Source organism: Electrophorus electricus, chromosome 7 (assembly GCF_041902795.1).
Source record: "Electrophorus electricus isolate QZ-2024a chromosome 7, ASM4190279v1, whole genome shotgun sequence".
Classification (NCBI taxonomy): domain Eukaryota; kingdom Metazoa; phylum Chordata; class Actinopteri; order Gymnotiformes; family Gymnotidae; genus Electrophorus; species Electrophorus electricus.
Window position 1 is genome coordinate 24,698,542 of NC_137503.1, and position 26,595 is coordinate 24,725,136.

A 26,595-nucleotide genomic window follows, 5' to 3' on the forward strand; every position below is an offset into this window, starting at 1 on the left:
CTCTGAACCCCTGTCCCATCATTTCTCCCCTTCTCATCACAATTGGAGAGGGGAATTGTTTTTTGAAACACACCCCAAGTTGCAGAAAGAAAACAGTTAAGAAGAGTGAAGGGAAAAGAACAGTAAGCTCTAATGTGGTTTTAAATAACGCAAAAGAAACCAACAAACGGGGAAGAAACAAATGCAATTATGTGTGCCACTTTGGAATTTAGAGAGTTGTAAATCAGCCTCTTAATGCAAGGCCCTTCCCCATTCTCTTACAGTATGTTCCAGCCACACGAATCCGCCTCATTCATTACTGCTGGGAAGAGAAAAACTAATGAATAAATGAGGGAAATAAATATATAATTCTAAATACAAATCTCTGTAAAGGAACATAGTTGACTAAATGTATTTACATTTATTTACTCTAGTATTTGAAACGAAATTAAAGTGATATTAATACTTTTTATTTGGGTTCGCTTATTTTGATGATGCTTTTGCTACACCTGTCATCAGGTAACTTAATCAGTTCATAAGAATTAAGAAGCCTAGCATTCTGAAGAGAAAGAGCAACACGACTGCAACCGTTCTGACTGGTGTGAACTGACGACCTCAGCACTGCAGCTCACAAAGCATGAAAGCGAAGCAGCGCTGGTCACTCCTCCCCAAGACGTTTTTCTGTGCCACCCTAATCCACTGCTATTATACTGCGGTCTGTTGGACAGGTTTACATTAGTAAATCACTGTCACACTATTAAATCCCTTCCTTAAATTCCTAAAAGAAAAAGTATCAGCATTTCCAAGTGAATAGGGATTAGGGCAAACAGCGGCTGCTGCCCACCGCTATGCATGGGAACAGCACAGGGCCATAAATCCACTGGTTATCTGCTTTAGAGCGGCTAGTTCTCATGCCGGGCCCCAGCCTTTGAAGTGGCCATCGTATATCAAGGGCACACATGATCTCCCCATAACGTCATGCCATCATGCCAAAACCACTGCCATGAAAATGGGAGTCTTGCAGTGTTCTTTACACAACGCTACATATATTTTGTATATTCACAATAGCATCGAGTCGCAACAAAACTGTACAAATTCTATACATGTAAAGATGATTCCAGGCAGAAAATGTGGTGTAATACCACATATGTGGTATGTGTAGTAGACAGTGTAGTGCACAAGCACAAGTGTTTGTGGTGTGTGGTTGATCACATGTGATTGATGTGGTGTGTATGTATGGTTGTGCTTATATATATATATATATATATATATATATATATATATATATATATATATATATATATATATATATATATATATATAATTGTTTTTTTTCCTTAGAACCCTGGAAATTGAAATACGTATTTTTGAGAACCTGTGATAATTTTGTCAATTTGGTAATTTAAATAACTTTCTCGTACTCCGACCGTCACTGAAAATTTGAACAATGTCGCCATCGAGCGGTTTAAATGCTATTCATGCATTGCTGCTAAATTAAAGTCTGACACTCTGTAGGGACGCGTCACTAAGAAACACACGAAAACATATACTGTGTAATAACAGCTAGCCAAGTAAAGGCCATTAAAACACTGTACAGGGACAAACATTGGTACATATATGTGTTTTTAAAACATGAGTTATCTACATGAGTTATCCATCAACAACCGTATAATCAAAAATCTATTACAAATTAAACCGACGCTATTTGATAAAAGCAACATGCCCAAAATATAAAACTCAGATAACGAGGTTTCGCTGACAAATTCTCTCAACCAATGAGAGAGTTTAATAGTTGTACCTTAATGGTCAAATGGACCAATAGTCGCTCTTTTTCTTTTTTCTATTGATCAAAACAAGGAAGTAGGTTACACGTGAACTACTTCGTGATAAAGCGTATTATTCGCAAGTTTAGAAAGGTGCATGTGTCATACACCTTTAGTAGTATCATGACATAATTGATTTAGTACAATCTGGGCAATTTGATCCAAGAATTTTTGCAAGCTAGCGCAACTGGAAATGTATACTAGCTAGCTAGCCAAATAGCTAACAGTAAATAGATGAGTCGTGTGTCTATGAACTAATATCTAACCGCTATAACACTCGGAATTAAGGGGTAACGCGGTATTCTTAGTAGCTGTCTTAGCTGACTGGGACGGAGTATGAAGTCGTTCAAGTGTTCTGCGCGACATGGTTATGCAGTAGAAATCTCCCCCTTTTTCCCCAATAGACTTGCATGCGCAACTTCTCAGTATTATGGCATAGCAGGTAAGTTTTATATATATATATATATATATATATATATATATATATATATATATATATATATATATATATATATATATATATGAGCGAGAGAGAGAGGGAGAACTGCAGTGAAGTACACAAGGTTTCCAAAGAAACGGCGGAAATAACGCGCACTTCTTATTTGCAGCTGATAAACGGCTTATATATTTGTACTTAGTATTTAAATCAGGGAGAGAATGTGCAGGGCATGAAGACTCTGGAAATGGAAATGAGAACAAACGTATTAATGTTGGTTTGTTGTGGGATTTTTCTTCATATTAGGTTGTGGAACACTGCTTGTGCTGGAACAGAGGGAACCTGATATTCTGCTCTTAAACAGGTAAAGCTTATTTACCTCAGCTGACCTAACAGTCCAAAGAAGTATGATGTATGTATATTAATACCTTTGAGAATGAAGTTAAAATACTAATATAATATACAAATATAGTATAGCCTGAACATACCAAAGCATACCAACAGCTGGCAAGACTGGAGAATTATATGGAGTTGGGAACTGGAGTTGTTTTATGACTTAATGTGATTCTGACATGCCTTGCTCTATATTAAAACATCAACACACCACTGAACCAAAAGATGGGTAATTGTTAAAGCTTATTCTGCATTTTATGACCAATTTTTTGACCAAATAATTTAGGGGACTTTGCATATTGCAACTTTTTGAAATATCATTATTGCTGTAAGGCTTATATTGCATAAACAATACACAAACAATATACACCATCCACCATAACTTTCAAATCACCTGCCTAATATTTTTGGTCCTCTCTTAAGCTGTCAAAACAGCTCTGACCTGTCAAGGCATGGACTCCACAAGATCTCTGAAGGTGTCTTGTGTTATCTGGCACCAAGACGGTAGTAGAAGATTCTTTAAGCCCTGTAAGTTGTGAGGTGGGGTCTCCATGGATCGGACTTGATTTGTCTGAGATCTGGGATACTTGACCTCTTTGTCATGTTCCTCAGACATGAATAATTTTTGCACTGTGGCAGGGTGCATTATTCTGCAAGAAGAGTCCAGTGCCATTAGGGAATACTCTTGCCATTAAGGGGTGTTCTTGGTCTGCAACAATGTTTAGGTAGGTGCTAAGTGTTATAGTAGCATCTATGTTAATGCCAGGACTCAAGGTCCCCTGCCGGACATTGTCCAGAGCATCACACTGCCTCCGCCAGCTTGTCTTCTTCCCATAGTGTACCCAGGTTCCATCGCTTCCCCAGGGTAGCAAATTTTTCAGGACTTTGTGATACAGTAGCTCTTCTGTGGGATCAAACCAAACGGGTTAGCCTTCGATTCCCATGTGCGTCAGTTTTTCATCCTTAGGCCACTTTTGGCAGGTACTAATGACTGCATAGTATGAGCTCCCCCTGAGACCTGCCATTATGGAGACAACACGAGCCGTCATCGGGCATCCAAATGCGGCCCTCGTCGGAGTTGCTCTGATTCTCGTGCTTGCCCATTTTTCCTGTTCCCCCGACGCATCACCCTCGAGAACTAGTGGGTCACTTGCAACCCGACACGTCCCACCCCTTGGCAGGGACAGCTGTGAGAAGACGATCAGTGTCATTCGCCTCACCTGTCCTTGATTCCCAGTGTTGCGCCTGGATCAGTGTGTCGTGCAGATCTGACGTGTCTCCTCCCCGTGGTCAGCCTCGACTGGAATGACGGACTCTTTGACGTGACGTGGAGCGAGAGCAATGAACACGTGGCGGTGACTGGAGGCGGGGATGGCTCACTGCAGATCTGGGACACAGCCAACCCTCGCGGTCCTTTACGAGTCCTGAAAGGGCACACGCAAGAGGTGAGCCTGAAGTCGAGTCGTAGACTCGAGGAACTGTGCCACTGCCGCACATCCTTTCTTCATCACCGCTGTCGTGGGCGTAGCGGTTCTTCATGGTTTGGTTACCTGTGCTTCCAGGTGTATGCCGTGGATTGGAGCCAGACACGGGGGGAGAACCTGCTGGTGTCAGGGTCCTGGGACCACACAGCCAGGGTGGTAAGCAGGCACTTGTTCTAAAGGTTCAGATAAAACTAAGATCTCAGTTGTTGATTAGAGTAGGTCTAACTAAAACGTAGGTAAGACTAAAAAGTTGTTTGTTGTAAAGTCTTAGCTCGTTGAATCTTTGGAATTTTGCTTGATTTTTTTGGTGGTACTAGAGGGATATTTTACATTTTCAGCCTGTTTTAATTACATGAACTTTGGGGTTTTGTTTTTTTTTTGGGGGGGGGGGGGGGATGTAAGGAGCAGAAACAGCGTGCATATACACATCCACTGGGCAGCGGCCAGATTTAATTAAAAACAAACTGAAATTCCACCTCAGATTAAACTTCAAACCCCTGCTTATCCCATAATGCACAATTATGTTCAGAGGCCTCAGTCGAAAGATATACACATGCCCTGCAGCATTTGGGCTGCCCCGAATACATCTGGAGTTAAACCTGCTTTCCTGCAGTGGGATCCTGAGAGCTGTCAGTCTGTGGCCACACTCCAGGGCCATGAGGGAGTTCTCTACAGCACCGTCTGGTCCCCCCACATCCCAGCCTGTTTCGCCTCGACGTCAGGTATCAGCACTGCACCATACAGCCATATATCTTGTATACGTGTTAGGCATACTACATGCTTAATGCATGTTGTATGCTTAATGCATAGTGGTTTAGCCATCTAGAAATCAGACTGGAGAAAGATGCTAATTTTAAGATAGATGAGGTTTTGTTTGAAGTAGCTCACCTAGTAGAGAAAGTGGATTAAGGGGTTTGCAACAACAAGGTCATGGGTTTATAATCTTGACCCATATCTTGACATGCCTGGTTCAGAGTGGCTAATGTTTGTAATGTGCCCAGTATGAAGTTACAATATGAAGTCAATTTAAAACCTATTTATGTACTAAAAAACTTTTTTGGATGTCATATTTAGATGATACTACTAAAAGATGAGACCTTACATTGGGGGAGCAGATTTTTCAGAAGTGTCCAAAAACATTTTGGACATGTAAACAGCACAACTAGTTTCACAAAATTGTGTTTTTGCCTGTAGCAGTACTGTAATTTACCACAAGAGGTCAGTGTTGACTTATCACCTTGTTTCTGTCATTAATTTACAAATTCAGTCTGGTGGGGAAAAAAATCTTTTACAGTTTAGGATACTTTTTTCATATTGTGCCAGTTCTAAAGAATGCTTCCAAATGAAACAGGTCTTCCAGTACATCTCTTATTATATCCAGGCTTATGTTTTTAGTGCTTAAAGTGAAAAAAAATGTTCCCTTTAAGCAGTCCAAAGAAAGTGAGTGACTTGAGTAAATTAATGTGTGTGTTCATGTGTGACAGCAGGCAAGAGTATGTGTGCATGCGCATATATCCATGTACATGCGTGCATCTGCATGTGAAAGAGGAAAAGAGCAAGACCCTCATATGTTTGTGTGAGAGTGTGAAAGATACCACTTGTGTGTGTGCACGTGCGCTTGCACGTACTTGTACCTCCTAACCATCACTTTGCCTGCTGTCCTTTCAGCACCAGGCTCTGATAAGATCTGTACAGAGTTCATCAGCTCCCAGCTGCTCCTGTACAGATCTTATCAGCTCACCCAGAGAGCCTGGAGCTTGTGTTCTCCGTTAACTCCAGCTCGTGCTGAGCCTGCTATTACCAGTGCTGCAGCACTCCTAATTAAAGCAAGCACCCAAAACAGCCCCATTGTACTCTAGTGCTTCGGAAATGAAACCCTGAGCGACGATCACTGAAGTGTATCTGGTGGTGAAGCTGTAATTCAGCTTTGATTTATACCAACAGCAGACTATTTAGGACAAGAGATAAAAGGTTAGAAAGCAAAAGCTGTTTAATCGCTTTGCTTCGACTTTCCTTTAAACAGACCACGAAGTATGGGATTTTGCGGTTTTGTCCCAGCGTATGCCCTCTTGCTAGCATACTGTGAATCGGACAAGTAATTATGCAATTATTGGTTCGCTTGTATTTCTGAAACTGGCCAGTCAGAGCCTCGGGGGTTAGACTGTGACATTAACACATTAACGCGTTCGCGTCCATTTAAGCACAAGGGCCATCTCAGTCTTGCTTGCTGCCTCTGAATCAGCCGGGCCTTCCAGAGGGAGACTCGGTCCCAGCAGCGCTGCGGCGCGATGATGGAGAACCCGGTTCTTCGCTATTAAACGGTGACACCCAAGGCGCAAGCACGCATGTAATGAGAAGTGGCTGAAAATCGATAGTGTGCCCCGACGCTAAAGGCACGCTGAATATGATCACAAGGGGGAGGGGGGGGGCGGGGCGGGGGGGTGTAATCATTCGTGAAATGCAGCCTCAGCACAATGGTCGACGCCACGAACGTGCAGATCAGCCTATCACAAAAACGCCGCGCGTCCAACAGAGACGAGAGTTTCACTGGGGTTTCCTAGGCAGTACTCCCCGTGTTCAAGGGTTAGTATTCATTCCAGGAGTTTAAGTGTCTTTTCGGTATTTGCTAAAGTTATTGCATAACCATGCAGCTAAACTGGTTTATTGATGGGGTTCATATTGTAAACCGCTGGAGAAGTGCGTTCTGCTTATGCTGAGAGAAAATATCACTTATTAATATTGATCCGCACATCCGTTCTCCGCATAATTTCTTAAATGGTTTAAATACATCTTGCTACTCAGAATTATGTTACTGCCAGGGACATATTTAATCCAGTATACACAGTAAACAGAAGTACTAATGTCCTACAAACTAGTTCATAATTAGTTAAATTAACCTCAATTGATGCCTAAAAAAGGGAAAGCCTGAAAACACTACAAACGATGTGCTGGTCATGAAACAAGAACTCGCATATATTGTGTATTTATAATGTGGTTCTCCTGGTATGTATTTTATCAGAAATAACCAGTGTCTGAGGTTAAAGGAATAGCATGGCATGAAAATACATTTGCGCAATTTCTGTCTTTAGCAAATGTTGTCGATCAACCAAAAATGTTTGCCAACTAACATTTCCCTTATTGCACTTTATTGATTTGTTCCCTTTATTCAGATGGTTTACACTGCATCTGGATTTTAAGTAATTTATGTAACACAGACTTGCTGATGTGGTGTAGAACAGAGTATGCCTTACTGTATTTTTTAAAAGTTTACAGAACTTTAACCTGTAATCAGTAACCATGACTTGGGATCACTTTCACATAGAACTTAAATTGGTGTAGTTGCATCCAAGACAAAAAGAGGTGGGGTTGTTTGAATCCATAACAGAAACAATCTATTTGTCAATCTAGCCATTTTAAAGGTTACATATCCAAAGTTAAAGGACACTGGATACATTCGCAAAAATTATAAGTAGGTCCCCTGGCTTTATATTTATTTTAAATTTAATTCATAAAAAGAGAAGAAAATGACATTGGGAGAGAAGATGAATTTTCCTCAAGGGTGTGCCCTCCGTCCCATAGCCACAGTGAGGAAAGAGTATTAAGTGTTTTCCTGAGCTTATCGTTGGGGGTGCTTCCTTACCATCTCCAACCCCCAGGCACCACAGTGCAGTGCCACACTGACCACTGAGTGCTAATACCATGTACTGCCAGGCCCTTTGAAGAGCCTCTGACAGAAACAGCAACAGCACTGCATGATTCAATCTTATCTTGGGTCGTCCCCCCCTCCATCAAAACCTCGCGCTCTGTAGATACTGACCCCAGCCTCCTCTAGCAGCCAGGCTTTAAAGGAAAACACTGTGTGCCAGCAGTCTCCACAAGAGATCCATTTTACTGCAATTAAAGTCCCAGCACAGCTACAATGCCCGCAGTGAGTTGCGAATTAAAAGCGCTTATTAAACAGCACGTCGAGGTCAACACAGCCCCACCCATAAAATACCAATGCCAGTAATCTCTCCCCATAACACTAGAAATGTTCCCCTCTCCGTCTCCTAGCCTTGGTCTTGCTCACCCCAGCTCCACTCATGGTGTCTGAGTCTCTGTGGATTTGGGCTGCATTGGTCACACTTCTCAGTGATCTCTTTCGAATGATGCCACTGTGTTAGTGGATCAAGGAAAGGAGAACTCCCGACCATAAAATGTCCCAGGGGTGCTTCAGACCACACATGATCAATTTCCTAGACATCAGTGGAAACTGTAAGGGTGTCAAATAAATGGATAAATAAAAAATGATTCATGCGAATGCATCAGCGGACTGTACGATGGACCGTATGCATCAATGTCATGTTCAAATATTGTGATGAATTGGTATTTCAGCTGAGCTGTCCTGAGTTTTGGTTTTTATATGTTAAAAATATATGTTGCGTATAGGATAATGCTGTAAAAATCAGGACATTATAGTACTGTGAAAACTGGAAGAGTCACCAAGCCATATAAAGGCTTTTTATATCGATACTGTACCGTATCGTCAACAAGCCAATGCTTTACTCCCCTAAAGTGTTCCAGAGCTACGGAACTAATTGACAGGAGCATGACATGGTCGTAAAAAGCTCATGAGATGCAATTAAGGAAAGTGAGGCCATTTGTGTGAGTGATGAACTATTGAGTTGTCAATACGCAAAGCATATTTTGCTATTTTGATTTCTGGACCTAACTTTACAAACTAGAGATTTGTCTCCTGTGTAGAGGGTGTATGGTTGTCATACTCACCTATACACCAATGCCACTGCTATTGTAAGTGGGGAAACGCAAATATGAAGTCATAGAGGGGCTGTATGATTCTTTAATGCTTTAGAATTAACTTCATTGCAGAGGAAGGTATTGTGTGTCAAGTGTAGGGTGTGCTTCAGGAAGGCACTGATGCACAGTATTGTCTTGAACTGAGCATGCAGGTGATGGGACTAGTATTTTAATGGCTTTTCTTGAGTGAGCTCTTGGCCGTTTTTCACTGGGATATGAATGTTGCTGATGTTGCAGGTCTCCATGGTTGTGTGCACCGGGCAATGAATGGCTGGACCAAGTCACTTGCTGCTGACTGCAGGAGGTTAAATGTAGTGTTAAATTACACAGCCTTAGGAGTGGATGCCCTCCTTTTAGGTTTTTCTGTTTGTGAAAGAAACTGGCAGCAGGACATGAGAGAGAGAGAGAGAGAGGGAGAGAGAGAGAAAACGAGGGAAAGAGTGAGAGGTGGAGAGAGTGAGAAACGAACTCCTTATTGAAATTCTGTGTAGCTCGGGTTGCTGGCACAAGGCTAATCGCTGATTCATTCCCTTGGCAGTGCTGGGTCCCCCTATTCCAGGTCCGTTCACAGGCAAGTGGTCCTGGAAACAAGCCTCATGGCTCACAAGGTTGTGCGGATTGCGCAGAGCGCAAACGTTCCAAGAAGGACACTGTGCCTACGCAAGCACTTAGGTTCCGAATGTGTATGTGTTGCTAGGAGACGGGATGCTGCGAGTGTGGGACGTGAAGGCGGGTTCCTGTCAATTGGCAATCCCAGCCCACAAGGCAGAGATCCTCAGCTGTGATTGGTGCAAATATGACCAGGTAACTCTGTGACTGATTCTGTTTGAGACTTGCTGCTCATTAGTGGCCACTGGAGAAAATTAATAAGAAAACTGAATCATAGCTGTATAAGCAGTATAATTCAGTTGTTTGTTCTCTGCACACAAATGAAATTAAAGCACTCCCTGACCATGCATTGTAGCAAAATTTAGCAAAAAGTAGCACATGGATAAAACAAATATGAGTTTGTGGATTTGTCATGAAATTCTTTTTAACAGTAAAATATAAATTCAACACAGCTGGCATATTCAGATGAATCTGTCCTTTATTAGCTGAAACTCTGGAAACAAGCGGGCCTGTTGTCCACTGTGGCCGTGTGTCCCATTTCTCCTCGCAGAGTATTGTGGTCACGGGAGCCATCGACTGCAGCCTGTGCGTGTGGGACGTGCGCAGCGCTGGCCAGCCAGTAGCCCAGCTGCTCGGACACTCCTACGCCGTTCGGAGGGTGAAGGCAAGTTCAGACACGTGCCGCTCCCCTTCGCTATCCTCGTGGGACACAGTGGCCTCGCTGTGCCTTGCCTCTCAGGAAGCCCTTCCGGTCTCGGATACGTCCAAAAGACTCAGTGTAGTCAAATGACTTTAAACTTCAATGAGCAATAATTAAAATCACTCAGTAGGTACCATATATTGCTGTTCTTGTGCAGCACATCACCCGTTTCAGGCACAAAGCCCCCCTCCCTTTAAGGAGTATGCTCTATTGCAGGAAATGGTGCTGATCAAAGTCTTGGGTCGAGCGAAGCTGACAAACATCGTTTCGATTGGCGATGAGATCTCACGCGTATATGAAGTTGTGGCCTCCCTTTTATTTTCCCTGTATTGTGACCGTTATGGATTTCCTTTAGATCTCAGCCTAATTGAGTTGGCGGGCTGGCCTGTCCATTTGGCAAGCGGTCAGCAGGACCGCACAGCACTCGGCGTACCCTGCCTCCGCACTGCTTGTGACTTGGCAGAGGACAGAATGCACAGCCACATGCAGGTGCCTCCGCCCCAGGCGCATAAAACCGATGCAGTGGAACATGCACCTCACTTGTTGCAGAGGAAACTGTCGTCAGAGCATCTCCAACACAAGCAACACAGACGCATCTTAAGAGTCAGGCGATGTCGGCGACACACAGACTTGAAGTGGTTTTTGCAGTGCAATGGATATACGATTATATGCTGCACTGACGGTGAGAGAGAGAGAGACAAAGTGGTTTTTAACTTGCATTAAATTTAGTTGTCCCAGCACTATTTGTGGTCAGCCCAAAGACCAGTATCAAAGACCCCCCCCCCCCCCCCCCCAATCAGGATGACAGACGCAGGCTCATCCATTCATGATACTCATCAATATTGCATAGGTCAGTTTTAGTCTTTGCTCATGTTCAATAAATTAGCTCATCCCACAGCATGCTTTCGTAAAAACAAAACCCTGCCAGCTTTGCTGCCAGTGACATAACGTATTTCTTTTTCCATGACCCTCAGTCCAAACAATGAACTCTGGACTTGTGTAATACCAAATGCGGCCATCAGCCTTATGAAATCAAACTGTAAATTGATTTAGTTAGTTTAGTTGCCATTACCACAGAATTATCTGGACTCCTGCATGAATGGCTTTTAAATTGCCATCTGCACCCAAGTCAACATAATAGACACAGTCATATTTCTATAGTTCTTGGTATATTAAACATACAAGTTAAAAATGGTACGAAAGTGTGTGAACCTCTAGGAAAATTACTCTTAATGACTTATTTAAAAAAGGAGTGCTGTTCTCCTGTCCTAGCACCTGGATGGCTTGCAGTCATTGAGGGACCAGTGAATTTTTATTTGGACAATATATAGTGGCTGTCTGCGATGTCAATCTTAAAACTGTGATTGGGTCATGCTCCGATGAAGAGAATCCAAAATGACCCAGAATGCAAGAGTAAATCAAGAAGAAAAAAAATAGCCCAGACAAAAGAAATTCGGTGTTTTAGTGTGGCCAAGCCACAGCCCTGACCCCAATCCTGTTGAGCGCTGGCATGATCTGATGCAGGCCAGCGACACACCCAAAAGACAAAGAAGTTTGTAGAAGAATAGACCGAAATACCTCCTGTTCACTATATATGTTCTTCTCATCTACAGCAGGGCACACCAGGCATTGGAAAATGAATAATTATTCTTGAAAGGGGATAAAATGTGTTGGTGAAATAATTACTAAATTGAGCTTCCTGTTAGTGATCCTAATAAAACTCTTAATAAGAAAACAGCTTAATGAATAGACTCCTGCTGCTTTCAGTGGGGTTTGTTTTAAACGTCTTGGTGTGTTATTTTAGCCTGCAAACAGGTACAGAATTCAGCTGTCCATTCTTGCAGAAACCACTAATTAGCAGTTGTGGGAAAGCACTGGAAAGTGTCTTTAATTAAGAACAAGACGATCAACTCAAAAAAGCAAATGCTTTTTAATCATTGATTTTAAAGCATTTACTACAATGAATGAAAAATGATTTTTCTCTGGTAACAAAATGTGAGTCATAACATTCATTGCCAATCACAACACTCATTTATGTAGAGTATTCATGAAGGAATACTACTGTTGTGTGTTTGCTGCAGGTCTGCTGTAAGTCATTTCTCCTCTGTTTTGTGTTTTGTTTTAATGTTTTATAGTTCTCCCCGTTTTACAAGACAGTGCTGGCTTCATGCTCATATGACTTCACAGTCAGGTAAGACCAATATCGTAAAGCAAACGGCAAGTTCCCTTCAGGCTCCATATATACTTAGAGTTCTGATGATACTCTTTCTAAATATGTATTTTTTCTTTTACAATGTAGTTCATGTCTCATTTTTTTTCTTGATTACTTGAGTGTTTCTCTTCTTTCGTGGGTGTTCGTTCCATTCCCAAATACAATTACCAAAAAAAAAAAAAAAAAGGATCCTCTTTATCTACCCACACCGATTCTCAGAGTAAACTGAAGAAAATGCAGACAGCAGTGGAGATAAGGAGATGGGATTTTCATATGGAAATAAAACTCCCGTCTCCTTAATAAAACTCCCGTCTCCCGTCTCCTTAGGCCTTGTCCTCGACTTTCTTCTTAACTCTCCGGAAGCAGTGGACCATGATCTCTGATGATGGCTTTTCTGACATTTTCCTGCTCAGCCCATGTATAGGCGAGTTATGCTTGGTGCCCATACTACAGTGTGTGGTTAAGTAAGGCAGCCATGTCCTGGGAAGGTGGACATGTCGATGCTCTTCCCTGTCCAGTGGGGTTTGTAAAATGCATTGGTCTAATTTCAGGGTTGACTGGTTTATTTCCTTTGTATAGGGCTTCATGTTTATAATTCTTGTGAAGCTAATCTTTGCAGAGATTAAAGAAGATAATCCTAAAAACAGCTGTCAGGGATTGTACTCCAGAATTCACAACTGCAAAGCTCCAGTTAATCCTCGCTTGCATAGAGATCAGTTCTGATTACAGATCATTTTGTGGCCTGTGGTTTTTATACGTTTACTGCGTTTGGTCACTGCGGTTAGGTAAGGAATTATAATAATTTGCTTAACCTACTGCTGTTTGTACTATAATTTTAAACTAATGTGGTTTTTTTGTAATGCTCTTGGTTTGTGATGATGGCTAATTGTGGGATAGTTCTTGGTTTTGGGCTAGTCTGTCATTATTAGCTGAAAGACATTTATTTTCATGTCATGTGACAGCTGGGTGTACATCTGAGTGAGCGTACCAAGGTTTTTTGGGTTTGTGTTAGCACTTGCCATGCTTGCCAGACGTTCTTGACCCATTATGATCCCCGCCTTTCCACATCTCCCAGAACAAACCAGTGATGGTGGTGGCTTCCAAGGTTGAGAGAGGATAGACCGGATAGACAGTAATTCCTTTAGAAAGAAGCTTCTGAACTCAAGTGCATATGCACTGCTTTTTGCATGCTTTTGGATACATAATTAATCAGAAAAGCTCACACCAGTAGCAGTTTTGCAGAATTCAAGAGAATGCTTCAGATTCTGCAGCCTAGAAATGCAACTTGACAACTAGCAAAATGTATTTCTGCGTTCTTGCTTCAACTATGTATTCATACGTCCTGTACAGTTTTTGTTGTTCGTCTCATGGTCTGCAATACTACTGCATGTTGGTGGGGAATTTTAATGCTGTGCAGCCCTGCTTAGGAAGATTTGGCGCTGATTGGCTAAGTGCCCTCCACTTGCTCTAGTTAAGTTTTTAACAGTAAAATAAAGTGGACGAGTATGCAAACAATAAACTCCTCTTCATATGAAAAACTAAAACTTAAAGCAGATGTTCGCTCACTCCAACCAATAATGCCGGGGTGCCGTTTTTGCACACCGCCTCTTCTGGAGAATTTGCAGCTGGTAAACCGTGTGTGCAGGAATGAGATGACACCCTGCAATGATGCTCTCAGGTGGGCATCGTGTTGATGATGGGTATTTAGAATAACACGGCTTTCTTTTGTTTTGAAGTTTCCATTAATTTCCTAGCATTACTGAGAGATGCCGCCTGAAACCTAACTTTGAACATAAATAACTGTTTAAACATTTAATGCATATCTTTGTTTAATTATCATACAATTAATATACTATTATATTTATTACTTAATATTATGCAAGTATAACAAGCATAATGACAATTTTGGTATATTGACTATAATAATTACTAGAATCATTTGTATAATTATGATATAATAGTTAATTCATTTAGTTTCGGTTTAATGCCTTATGTTCCATCCATAAGCCTTGCAGTTATTAGTGTGTGTAGGTGTAGAAGAGTTACTCTGGGATCAGTGCGAGGCTCGTACTGCCAGGCCTCTCTGACAGAGGGCACAGTCCGTTTCTTCCTCACTACACTGCTCATGCCCAAGGGCCCATCTGACTTGCTGCCCAGCGTGAAGTTATTATGTGAAATCCAAGTTCCAGTTATTTGCTCTGGCACAAACACTTCAGCAAGGGCTTACCGGCAGAGGACCTTTCCTAGGAAAAACAAGGACGGGCTGACGCAGCCAACGGCAGCGTATAGTAATTATTCAAGGTAGGATGGTCGTTGTACGTCTAGATGTTGTTTTGCTGACTGCAGAATTGGAGGAAATAGCTATCAGAAAGGTTGTGTTTTCTAAGGCTATGGCTGAGTGCCTCTAGAATCACTGTCAGGAAGATATAAATGTTAGTCCAATTCATCAGGCTGTTTTTTTCTCCCCATAAAAGTGAAAGCGATGGTTATTTCCCTGATGCTGAGTAGTTAAATGCTAGCACAGAAGCATCTTCAATCGACTATCCCTATCGAGAGTGTAGTTCGTTCCCAAATGGAGCTTAATCTCTACCCGGAAAACTGGCCCTTGAGTCTCTGAACTGAGGCCAAAAATGCAGCTCTATACTCAATTATTGCAATGACGGTCCTTTAAAGTAGCATAATTTGGCCATGGCGCAGTAGTGATTGCCACAGGGCCCACATAACAGGTACGTTTTGTTTTGTTTGTTTGTTTTTTTTGTGATCCTAACTAGTTAGGTTTGTTGTCATTAGTGTTTCCTCATATGCACTTAAGTAAATGTGTATGGACTCCCTATCCATGCCAACGGAAGCTCACTAAAAATAAGTTGTTGTTGTTTTCTTGCATTGTGAACTTTAATATATTGGAAGTGCTTTTACACACTAAAACGTACTTAGTAAGTTACAGCAGTTTCCATAAGTTAATGCAGTAAAACTTGCTCAGTAAGAAAAGTGCCAGGTGCTTGGTGGATCCGTAATTCCCTGTCCTGCTTCTGGAGTACCACTGCACTGTATACTCAAGACATGTTTGTTAAAGTTCATTCCAGTTTAAAGGAATATTTCATTCTGCTTTTCTTTAAACATTCAGATCCATGTAAAATAGTCTTACAGATGTGTTTGTTTTTTTTGTTTTTTTTTTTGTTTTTTTCCTTTTGTCAAATGCTTGGTTTTTTGCAGACACAGACAGAACCAAAACAACCTCCCACAAACTTTCACGGGGCGTAGAATCAAGGTCAAAAAAGACATTTAGGAACTCCAATTCAGTTAATCTAGGGATGTAACAGTTGGACTATTAGTTCCATTTTATAGTGAGGCCAGACAAAGAAAACAACACTTGAATATTTTATAATTTGTCTGGAATTATTTACCTGCTCTGTGCTCAGCTGAATGTTGTAGGTAGTGATGTTTCATTTAAACACTTTCAACATATTCTCCAAAACTTGCTTGGAGCATTTAGCATCCAGTTGCCCCAACAGTTGATCAGTAGCCCCCAGTTCAAATACATAAAGATTTGCTTCATATGACATTTTTCACTTCTTGTCAGACATGTTTGTTCATGAAACGGTATAATGTCTCACTTCAAGAAGCTGATCCTGTAACCAAGGAAACTGCTGCTGTAACTAATAGGTTGAGGGACTCTCAGCATAGGAATACAGGTAACTGAAGCTACTCTGCTAGCTGTCACGGTAATAAATAAATATTAATATTTTATCATTAAATTACTATTAATATGCTTACTATGAATTCACAAATTATTCACCTTAGGATGTGATGTTAGGACCTGGATCAGTGCAGGGGTATTTTAGGACCTGGATCGGAATTCAGTTCTCCAAATTCCCATGCCCACTAGCTAGACTTGTAAAAGTGTTGTGCAGTAACCTCTTATGTTCTACAAGATTGAATCAAAGTATAGACTGTAAGTCTTAAATAACATTACACTACTGTATCTTTCCTCGGCTTTCCACATCCAACGCTTTATTTATTTATTTAGTTATTTATTTATTTAGTTATTTATTTATTTAGTTATATATATATATATATATATAAGCTGTTTATCAGAGTAGGATGTGTTTATGTTCTCTAAAAAGGAAGGTGTACTTTTGCGCGATAATGGTTACAAAGATTTTATCCAAAACTTTCCGAAGTGAAAGAAAAATCCAAGATAAAGTATATCCTTCTTTAGGAAGAAGGATATACTTGAACTTTGTAATCTTCTCGCCATGTCATATGACCACAGTTTCACTCCAACACCGTAACTGCCTCTACACTCAAACTCCACTTGCGAATCATGAATCGGCTTTCTGTTTTCCTGGAAATTTCTTCTGCTTAATACGGAAGGTGCTGGTGTTTAAGCAAGCTGGCCATTGTACTTTGCTGGGAGGTTGGGCAATTTTTACATTTTGTAACCCGTTGTCCAGTCCCGGCTGAAAGGTGATTAACGGAAGTGATTTTCACCCGGGTACGTGAACGGGTGAAAATCTTTTGTTCTTCTGCTGTGAAGTGAATTGAGTGTGTTTGGCCAGCCTCTATTATTTTACACGGATGACGTGTATGTGAGCGTGAGAGGCACCTGCTGTCATACACACCGCACTGTTTACTTACACAAGTCTGCCCTGGCCTCTTTCAAAACCATGAGCCCACCATGTTTACCAGAGATAAAGTGTCCTATTCTGATCATAATAAGCCGCCAGTACTTCCAGTTGCTATCTAGGGGGTTAATGGAAACTAGACTGTTTATATAGGATTAGTTGCAGAGCGTGAATTACATGTTCCATCACATTACTGGAGGGTTAATGAGGAAAGGATATTGGTTCTTCTGTGCTGTCCACACCACTGGGTCAAGAAGGCATTCTGTTTTTTTTCCAGTCCTTATATAATTGCACAATTGGTTCACTGTTTAGCACAAAATCTATGCATTGAATAATAGTGGTTTGACTTTTTTTTGCCTAATGAATAGTCATCTGTAAGCACAGTCTCTTGATGCATCCCCACTTTTTGTTCTCAAGCCTAAACCTGCATCCACAATATAGCCCATAATTTACACCAGCAGCTTTTCTTAACAGGCGGCCATTCTTGCGGCCACCACCGTCACAGGGCGTGCTTAACTAATACGCTTTGATCCTGCTGGACGGGCCAATGCCAGCATTAATGCTCGCCTAATGTTTTCCTGTGGCCGGGCAGCGTTTTCAGGGAGGTGATTTAACTGGGTTTGCAGAATGGATGAGGCTGAGCAGAGCAAGCCAGGGCTGCGTCAGGGCTTTGAGCTGCTGCGCCGTCAGGGAGGAGGACAAACAGCCGCTCAATTAGCATGATTGCCCCATGCCACTCTGCACCCGCAGGTTCTGGGATTACTCCAGGAGCCCGGCGCTGCTCGACACCGTGGAACACCACTCAGAGTTCGTGTGCGGCCTGGATTTCAACCTGCACATCCCCAACCAGGTAAAGTGCCCTACTGGTCCCCAGAGCAACCTGGTGGAAGCAGACTGAGTGTTCGGGAAAACAACTACACCTGTGGCAACTGTTGGTTTACAGCAATAATCTCATTCTCAGTTAATAATATATATATATATATATATATATTTATTTTATTTATTTATTTATTTATTTCCCCCCCCCCCCCCCCTTCTCAAATTTGTGCTGCATAGTTGTCATTGCTGGTCATTTGGATGTCCGCTATCATTTGCTGGTCGAGTTCACCCATGACTGAATTCGGTTTCATTTTAACTACTTGCACACCATGCTTGGCCAGAACTACTCAAGTCGACCTTTTTTTTTTCAGTTCGCTGTTGAAAGCAAAGGATCGTTTTTTCAGACCTGCGTCACTGTTTCCATCACACTGAATCTCCCCGCCTAGAAATAACAAAGCCTGACAAGTGATTATACTTAGTGTGACATTCTGATTGGCGTTCCTGGAAAAAGTTGGTCACTCTCACACATGTTCACACACAAACACACAGCCCAGTCCCTTGATAAGTCTTCAGTGTATCTGGCTGGCAGCAGGCGTGTCAAGCCCAAGCTATGGCATCCTGCAGAAAGAGCAGTCTAGGCCACAGGGGGCAGGGCCAGGGCATAGGGGGCCGGACTCTGGGGAGAAGGCCCCGCCTTACTCCAGCACTCACACTGATTGAGAGGAAGCTTTGGGGGTGTGACCGCTCAATGAGCTGCTCATGGGGGGCGGGGTACGCATTTCAAAAATAGCGCAGTCTCCATGATATCACCCGTTTTCAGACTGGCAATAAATTTCAAATTGCATGCACATTTACCGCTGTTTACCTTTATTGTGGAATTTTGAACATGTTGGAATTGCACTGAGTACTAAACATTGCTGCTGTAAGTCTGTAGAATACAAAACACTAAGATAAAAAAAACATTGGCCAAAAAGGCAGTTATGTTCATATAATATGATTAGGTTTTATATTCCCAATATGCGCTCATCATAATCTTTGTTTTGAAAGTATACACCCAGCTGGCTTTGAGCATAAAGAGCAATCTCTTCTAAGTATTTGATTGCATATATTTTCTTGAAGAGACTAACAAAAGCCTTTTGCAACACTAACTGAGCTGTTATTTTGCAAAACTGGGTCCACATCAGTGATACGCATGTGTTAACACTCAATTAGAACTGGGGCCATTTCAGTGGAATATGAATTCATTTAGTGGCAGCCTATGCAAGCTGGCTGTTGGCTCTCTGTAGCATCACAGCGTAGATGCAGAATGAACACAACCAAAGGATGAAGATGCATGATGGCTTGGAAGGTATTTGGGTGAGGGTTTCTTACTTATTGTTAGGTCCACGTTTAGGCTGTTGGCAGCCCACGCATAATGTGGGCTGTTCAGTACAGACAAGGTGTAGTGGAAATGGCTTTCCCTGTAGTGGAAATGGCTACGCGCACACAGACCTGTCCTTGGCTACTATGCTCTTCCTTTCTCCCTCTTTCAATGCCACGGAGTTATGCCTCTTAGTATGATCACACACGCAAACACGCTCCTACGTCCATATTCTTGTTCCTGCTGATATTACACTATTGCAATTTTGTACAGAATGCACATTCTAACATTCTTTGCAACCAGCAAGGGCAGCAATATTGGTTCCTCCAACTTTGTTGGCCCTTAACACTTAAACATGCACAAATGCATGCGCGCAAACACACACGCCCAACACTTCACCCTCCAGCTCACCACTGAACTGTTACACCAGGCTGTTTAGCTCTCTTATATTATTCTGTGATGGATCGCTTTTTTCTCTGATTATGCACTGCACTCAACAGCTGCGTAGCGGCACGCGTTGTAATAATATCCGAGCAGCCCCCCCTAACGAGGAGCAAACCCCACCCCTCACCCCCACCTTGCGTCAGCACCAGCTGCAGGTAGGTACATCGCACGCAGACAATGGGACTACAGAACAGGAGCTGGGCTCCCTGAAAGGGATCCCACACAACACCGTGTTCCCTGCAGTAGTCTTGCTTTCAGCCTGCTCTAACAAACCATGTGGAGTCACAAATGGAATCCGGATGTCCCACCGCCCCCCTCTCACCTGCTGGCCACCCGTCCACACCCACAGGCTCGGGTCATTACTCTCGTCATCTCGCACTCCTCCCTCTGTGCTACTGGCATCTCCATGGTGCTCTGTCTTCCTTGCGTAGTAAAGTAATTAATGGAAGCCGCTTTACCTTACAGTGGATGAGTCATGGGCTAGTGGCTTGGCAGCGGTGTTCACTGGTGGCTCTTTTTTTTTTTTTTACTCGGGCATAATGAGTACCATTCCTTTCTCAGGCAAAGGAGACAGAACAGCAGTGAAAGTGCTGTCAGCCATATCCCTTTTGTCTTCAGTGCACTGACTACCCTACTTCTCTGACTACCCAATTCTACACTGTAGCTACACTGTATCCCTGACATTTCAACATTTCATTTGCATATGTGAACAAATTTTGAGCATTTGGTTGAAACGGAGATTTGTACAAGTGGAGGGTTAATTGTGTGGGGTTTTTTTTTTCTTTTCATTTAGTATTAAAGTAATATACAGTGAGTGGTGATATTTTTTTAATTCAGTGAGCATCTCTCTCCTTTATAGCAGAAGCTACAACAGTACAATCAAGGTTAAAAAATGCATATTTCCATGAACAAAAAAAGGCATTTATTTTCCGGTCTTCTTAATGACTTGTTGCTCTTGTTGCTGTCAGCAATGGGAACATGAAACAAAGAAGTATTGAGATGGTGGTGTGATGTCCTCAGAATATATGAGTAGTGTTCATCTGCAGCTTCCCATTGAAAATTCAGATTCTTTGATGTTGCTTCAAAAGAAATGGCCTAAACAAATTTTGGGCTTTGTTCACTGATGTAATCCGACATGCGGCATATTAAGACAAACACATTATTGTGCATTTCATCCAGCAAAGGTTTTCCCTGGTTTACTGCATGACAGCCCAGAGCCCTTTAAAGCAAAGGGAAGCTGAGATTTAATTTTTGTGGTCCTTAATCCATAAAACAGCCATGCTTACTTCTGCAGCATTGCTGGTCTGAGAAAAATCTACCTCAGTCTCTCTGTGAACATTTATTTAATTTTCAAGTTACTGCATGAGCTTTACATGAACATCTATATACTTCAAAGACATCAATCTAGCCAGGGTGCATCCAAGTTTAAACTAGAATTCAAATTTAAACCCTAATTGCGCCATACGTCACCCATGGCCAGGAATCACCGAGAAGATCAGACATTTTGAGTGTTTGGTTTCCCCTTCTTCGATCATGTTGCGGCACTCGTGCACCTTTTAGAATATTTTGGTTCATAAACCGAAATACCTTATTGGGATAATTTCTTTCATTAATTCACTGGCCCTGTCGAGACTTTTTTGCTCTTTCTGTTGTTTGTTTTATTTTCTATATAATTAATTTGAGCTTGTGTTTATTTTGCCCATATCATTTTTTAATTATTTTTTTAATATAGATTAATCAGAGAAAAATTCACCAATACAACCATATAACTGAAAAATTTGTCAGATTTCCCCTCTCGGTCCCTGCGAGAGTTCATCATGCATGGCTTTAGGATGGTTAACAAGTTTTCACGGTGATGTAAGCATCTAATTGACCAGCACTGGGTTTCTTCTCACTAAGCAGCTTTTAATACAAAATGTATCATAATTAATTCAGTAGTCTAATACGAGGTCTGGTGGTGGTTTTTCCACAGGTGGTCGACTGTTCTTGGGATGAGACGGTAAAGATCTACACTCCTCCATGCTTGGCTGCTCTTCAGACAGGCACGTCATAGAGAGAAGATAATTACCTCACTGTGGTAAGGGTAGGTGGGAGGATTTGTTTCAATTACCGACCCAGAGTTCACCGAGACCCCACTGCAGTCTTCCTAATGATGTTTTTAAAGGCGGGCCCAATGAGAACTCAACCGGAATCTGCATAGCGATGTAATTTCTTTCCAGTTAGTGAATCCCAAAAATGTTCGCCACCACAGTGTCCAAAACTCTTTTTCAAGTGAGAAAGACTTAAGAAAAACTGCTGTTGGTGTTTGATCTTAAGTGTATGGGATGACAACTGAGTGCCTTCATGGTACTAAATGCATAACCATGGAGTTCAAAACAAATTATCTAAAATGTTAATTAGTTTACTACTCCATAACTTAGGATATAATGATTTGAATGTCTCGGGAGGGGGGTACTTTTCCTACCAGCAAGCGTGCATTTGGCTTCTGTCACATTCTGAATGCAAATCCTGATTCCACAATTCTTTATCCAGTATTATGATAATTTAATAAAGATATGCTACCTCCTCCACACAGACTATAAAAAGCCTAAATGAAATGTGATTAAAACCAATATATAAAGTTTAAATTCTCTCTCTCTCTTGCTCTGTGTGTGTGTGTGTGTGTGTGTGTGTGTGTGTGTGTGTGTGTGTGTGTGTGTGTGTGTGTTTTTATATATATATATATATATACACACACACACACACACACACACACACACACACACACATTTATATATATATATAAAAATTTCCATCTGTCCAGTGAGAAAGTATTGAGTCAGTGTCACTTGATTGGTGAAAATGAAAGTGACAACAGGTTCACTACGACCACCAAAAAGGGCCTGGTTTTGCAGGTGGCAACAGACAGTGCAAGGAAGAACAGGAAGGGCACTGCCTGAGCTTTACGAAAAGAAACAGAGCTCCTCTGGGACATTATGTATCAGTGCATCCAACACTGCCAAGCAGCTCCACAGACTGTCCAGGAGTTCACTGATGCCCTGATCCCCCAGGACGTTGTCCAGCATCTCCTCATGAGCCCAGACACTGTCAGGGGTGCATACAGGCATGTGGGGGCCAAACACACTACTGAGTCAAATTGAGTTGCTGTGATGAAATTCCCAAAAAGTGCATCAGCCTGTGTTTTCAGTGTTTACTTCGATTTTCGGTGTGATGTTGAATCCAGCCCTCAATGGGTTAATGATTTTGGTTTCCATTGTCAGTTGCTATCATTTTCTCAACAAAGTACACATTTCATATCAGTAAAGATTTTCAACTTGAATATTTTGTTAATTGTGATTTGTTGCATGATGTTCATGAATATCTGATTTTTTTACAGCAGAATGCATATAGTGTGCAAAAAGAGAGAGAGAGATGTGTGAAAAATCTTTTTTGTGTAAATGTGTATACATACACTGGCATAGAAGAGTTGCACAAAAGGACACACACTATTAGGAAGAGATCGTAAAAATATTATTAATTAATACTAATAATAATAATAATAATAATAATAATAATAATAATAAATACAGGGCTTTTGCCCTGCTTCTTGCAGTGGGGCCCCAGAATTTTGCACTTCACCACTGTGTGTGTGTGTAAATACTTTTAGACCATGCTTTATTTATTACCTTTTACTGGGCTAATACACTGCTAAATCAAAAACATCGAAAATGGAATTGATCAAAACATTTAATAAGCCCAAGCATCAGTTTCAGATAAGCTGATACAAGTCTGTTTTTTAAGATATAGACTAAAAGCTGCTTTGGGGGGGGGGGGGGGGGGGGACGGACCCATCACATTAAGAGGATTGGCTGCAATGGAGTCCCATGCAATCAGCTTATAGAGTACAGTCATAGATACTATTGGAGCAGCGGCCAATGTCGCATTCATTTGAGTAACTCCAGCGCAGACTTCAGCGTCCCCATTACGCAGGGGAGGGTTTGCCGGGGAATGTTCTTCATAGTTCCGTTTGGGTTCAGAATGTGATATAAACGGAACGGCAGGAAATCCCCGTCTTCATTCATCCATCCAGTTGTTTCATTGTTATTGATACCAAGGACATTTACATTTGGATGTGTCAAGAGTGGCTTTCCGTGTACAGCATTTCGTGTTTTCTATCGGACCTTCAGTAGTGAGGTCTTAAGAAGTGATTTTTTTTTTTCGGTAACTTGGACATAAAGAGACGTTTCCCCACCGAAGGGGACAGAAAATCCAGTGGCATCCTTCACGGATATTAACAGAATTTTAGTCGGATTTGTTACGCGTGAAATAAATTTAGAGAAACCATGGAAGTTTGCAAGGGACGACTGCTGGGCATTTCAGTGGCTATCGCTCACGGGATTTTCTCGGGATCACTGAATATTCTCCTGAAATTTCTAATAACGACTTATCATTTCACATACCTCACCTTGATTCAGTGCCTGACCAGTGGCACTGCGGCGATTACACTGGAGGTTTTGAGAAGACTGGGTAAAGTAGATATACCCCCTTTTAGCTTTCACTTGGCCAAAGTTTTCGCGAGTGTATGCATTTTATCGACATTACAATCTACGCTCACCCTATGGTCATTAAGAGGACTGAGTTTGCCTATGTATGTTGTTTTTAAACGATGTCTGCCTCTGGTTACGCTGGGAATCGGGGTTTGTGTTTTGAGGAATGGAATTCCGTCTGTTGGGGTTGTGGTGGCAGTTCTCATCACAACGGGAGGCGCAGCTTTAGCAGGTAAAAATATTCTTGTCAGCTGTAAAAATCTACTAGTGTGTTTAATAGTCTTGGCATCTGCAAAACCTAGCATTTGTTTTGCACTTGGATTTTAATTTTATTTATATGTGTCAGTTTTCTTTGACACAAAATAGCTACGTCCATAGCTACCAGATTCACCGTATGGGCTACCTAAATAACAGAAGCTTTAATAAATTAAATCAGCTTGAGGTTAGAGTTAACTTTTTCCAGCTGAAGGTCTTTCAATATACCTGCACACAAAGATGTAGATTTAAATGGCTCCTGTATTCAACACATTAAGTTATATTAGTCTATATTATGTTAATATGAAATATGAAGTTTAAGCTATATTGCAGTATAGACGCAACACAATGTTGTGCAGCTATTTGTCACATTTAGTATATGTCTTTTATTTATTCATTTTGTTTTGATATTCTACATTTTATGTCCACAGGTGCAGGAGACCTCACAGGTGACCCCTTTGGCTACGTGACTGGTGTTTTAGCTGTAATTATCCATGCCTCCTACCTTGTGCTCATCCAGAAGACTGGTGCTGATAGTGAATACGGGCCCCTAACAGCTCAATACACCATCGCTGTAGTGGCCTCCCCTATCCTGCTAATTTGCTCCTTTGTGAGCATGGACGCCATTGACATGTGGACATATGAGGGCTGGAAGAATCCCTTCATCACTGGTATCTTCTGCTCTTGCATTTTCATTGGCTGTGCTATGAACTTCACCACGCTGCACTGCACCTATATCAATTCAGCAGTGACCACAAGCTTTGTGGGGGTTGTGAAAAGCATCGCTACCATTACTGTAGGCATGTTGGCCTTTAGTGATGTCGAACCCACCAAACTGTTTGTGGCAGGGGTGGTTGTCAACACTATTGGCTCCATTACCTACTGCATAGTAAAGTACTATGAGACAAAGATCAAGCTCAACTACCAGAATATGGATGAAGCAGCCAAGGATGTTGGACCACCAGGAGAGTCATATGTGGAGCCACCTTCCAAACCTGATGGAGACCTGAACAGTATTCCCAATGGCAACCTTACCGGTGTGCTTCATGCCAATGGCCTTGAGCCTGAGCATGAGACCAAAGTTGCAGAGTCTATAGAATTAGAAAGATCAGCATTTCCATCAGACAGTGAACCTAAGAAGCAGTCTTTAAGTGAGAATTATGTTGGTGTGTGGAGATCAATTCGCACCTTAAAGTTCCTCAGAAAAGACACTTTACTTGACAACATGGAGGTACAGAGTCCTTGATGAGGGGTCTCCTGTGTAAGAGGTGCATGCCAGGTTAAAGTATTGTCATAGACTGACAGTATGAACAAGAGAAATGTTTGCCTTTTGCTCGCTTTTTTAAAAGTGGTTTTAATGAAAGTATTTTTTTAAAAATGTTAGTTTGTTTGTATATTGGCTGAAAACTGGCTTTCTTTAAAGATGTGCTGATTCATCAATTTGTTTCCAGAATCTTATGTGGCAACTAACTGATCCAGACTAATGAAAAAATATATATAATTTAGAAAACAACAATTTATTAATTCTGATTTCATGTAATACATATGGTCCATATGTAAAGCAGATATAAATCAGGTGATGTATTGGACTTGCATTGGATCTGAATTCCTTTTTATTTTTACGATTCTGTTGCATGTAGTGTCTATTTCAAGATTTTTCCTGTTTAAAATGTGATATCAAAAAATTCATTGTCATTTGAATGTAAAGTTGTGCAAAGTAATAAAACATTTTCAATGGAGAAGCTGGAGTGGCTCATGTCAGCTTTAATTGTATGCTCTTGGCATAAGATACTGATAAACTATCCTGGGTTGCCCTGTCACTGATAAATACTTTTTATTTGCCAATAGATGATAGTGATACGGTTTACATAACAGGGAAACGATGCACTTTAAAAGATCCACCCTGGGGCGAAAAAGACATTAAGTTATGCTTTATTTTGAAGTCAGTATCATTACTGCATGTATTACCTCAGTTTGCACAGCTGAGGGGTTCCAGCCAACAAACACTAGAAAATTACGTCTGTCTGGGACCATGAGCACTGCAAGCCTTTCCAAAATGACAAACCTCTCTCTGTAGAAATGTAAAATGTTCTGTGCAAAGGCATGTCTTCATGATTAAATGTGTGTTTATCT

At 41.5% G+C, this 26,595-nt stretch overlaps 2 protein-coding genes across 7 annotated transcripts; both read left to right on the plus strand.

Moving 5' to 3' along the window:
• The first annotated feature begins 1,812 nt into the window (after positions 1 to 1,812).
• pex7 (peroxisomal biogenesis factor 7) lies at positions 1,813 to 23,000 on the plus strand. Of its 6 annotated transcripts, none has more exons than XM_035524595.1 (11): positions 1,813 to 2,244; positions 2,545 to 2,602; positions 3,869 to 4,076; positions 4,194 to 4,271; positions 4,729 to 4,837; positions 9,610 to 9,716; positions 10,072 to 10,185; positions 12,357 to 12,412; positions 17,809 to 17,908; positions 21,654 to 21,764; positions 22,485 to 23,000. In XM_035524595.1, exons 1-10 carry the CDS (start codon positions 2,139 to 2,141, stop codon positions 21,732 to 21,734), a joined length of 1,017 nt encoding a protein of 338 aa, XP_035380488.1. In that variant the 5' UTR covers positions 1,813 to 2,138; the 3' UTR covers positions 21,735 to 21,764; positions 22,485 to 23,000. The 6 variants fall into 6 exon arrangements, with proteins under 6 accessions (XP_035380488.1, XP_035380490.1, XP_035380487.1 ...); XM_035524597.1 differs by having other exon boundaries at positions 22,576 to 23,000; XM_035524594.1 differs by having other exon boundaries at positions 21,654 to 21,758.
• Positions 23,001 to 23,528: 528 nt separating this feature from the next.
• slc35d3 (solute carrier family 35 member D3) lies at positions 23,529 to 26,204 on the plus strand. The gene is made up of 2 exons (XM_026998225.3): positions 23,529 to 24,439; positions 24,894 to 26,204. Exons 1-2 carry the CDS (start codon positions 24,004 to 24,006, stop codon positions 25,706 to 25,708), a joined length of 1,251 nt encoding a protein of 416 aa, XP_026854026.2. The 5' UTR covers positions 23,529 to 24,003; the 3' UTR covers positions 25,709 to 26,204.
• The last annotated feature ends 391 nt before the right edge of the window (positions 26,205 to 26,595 follow it).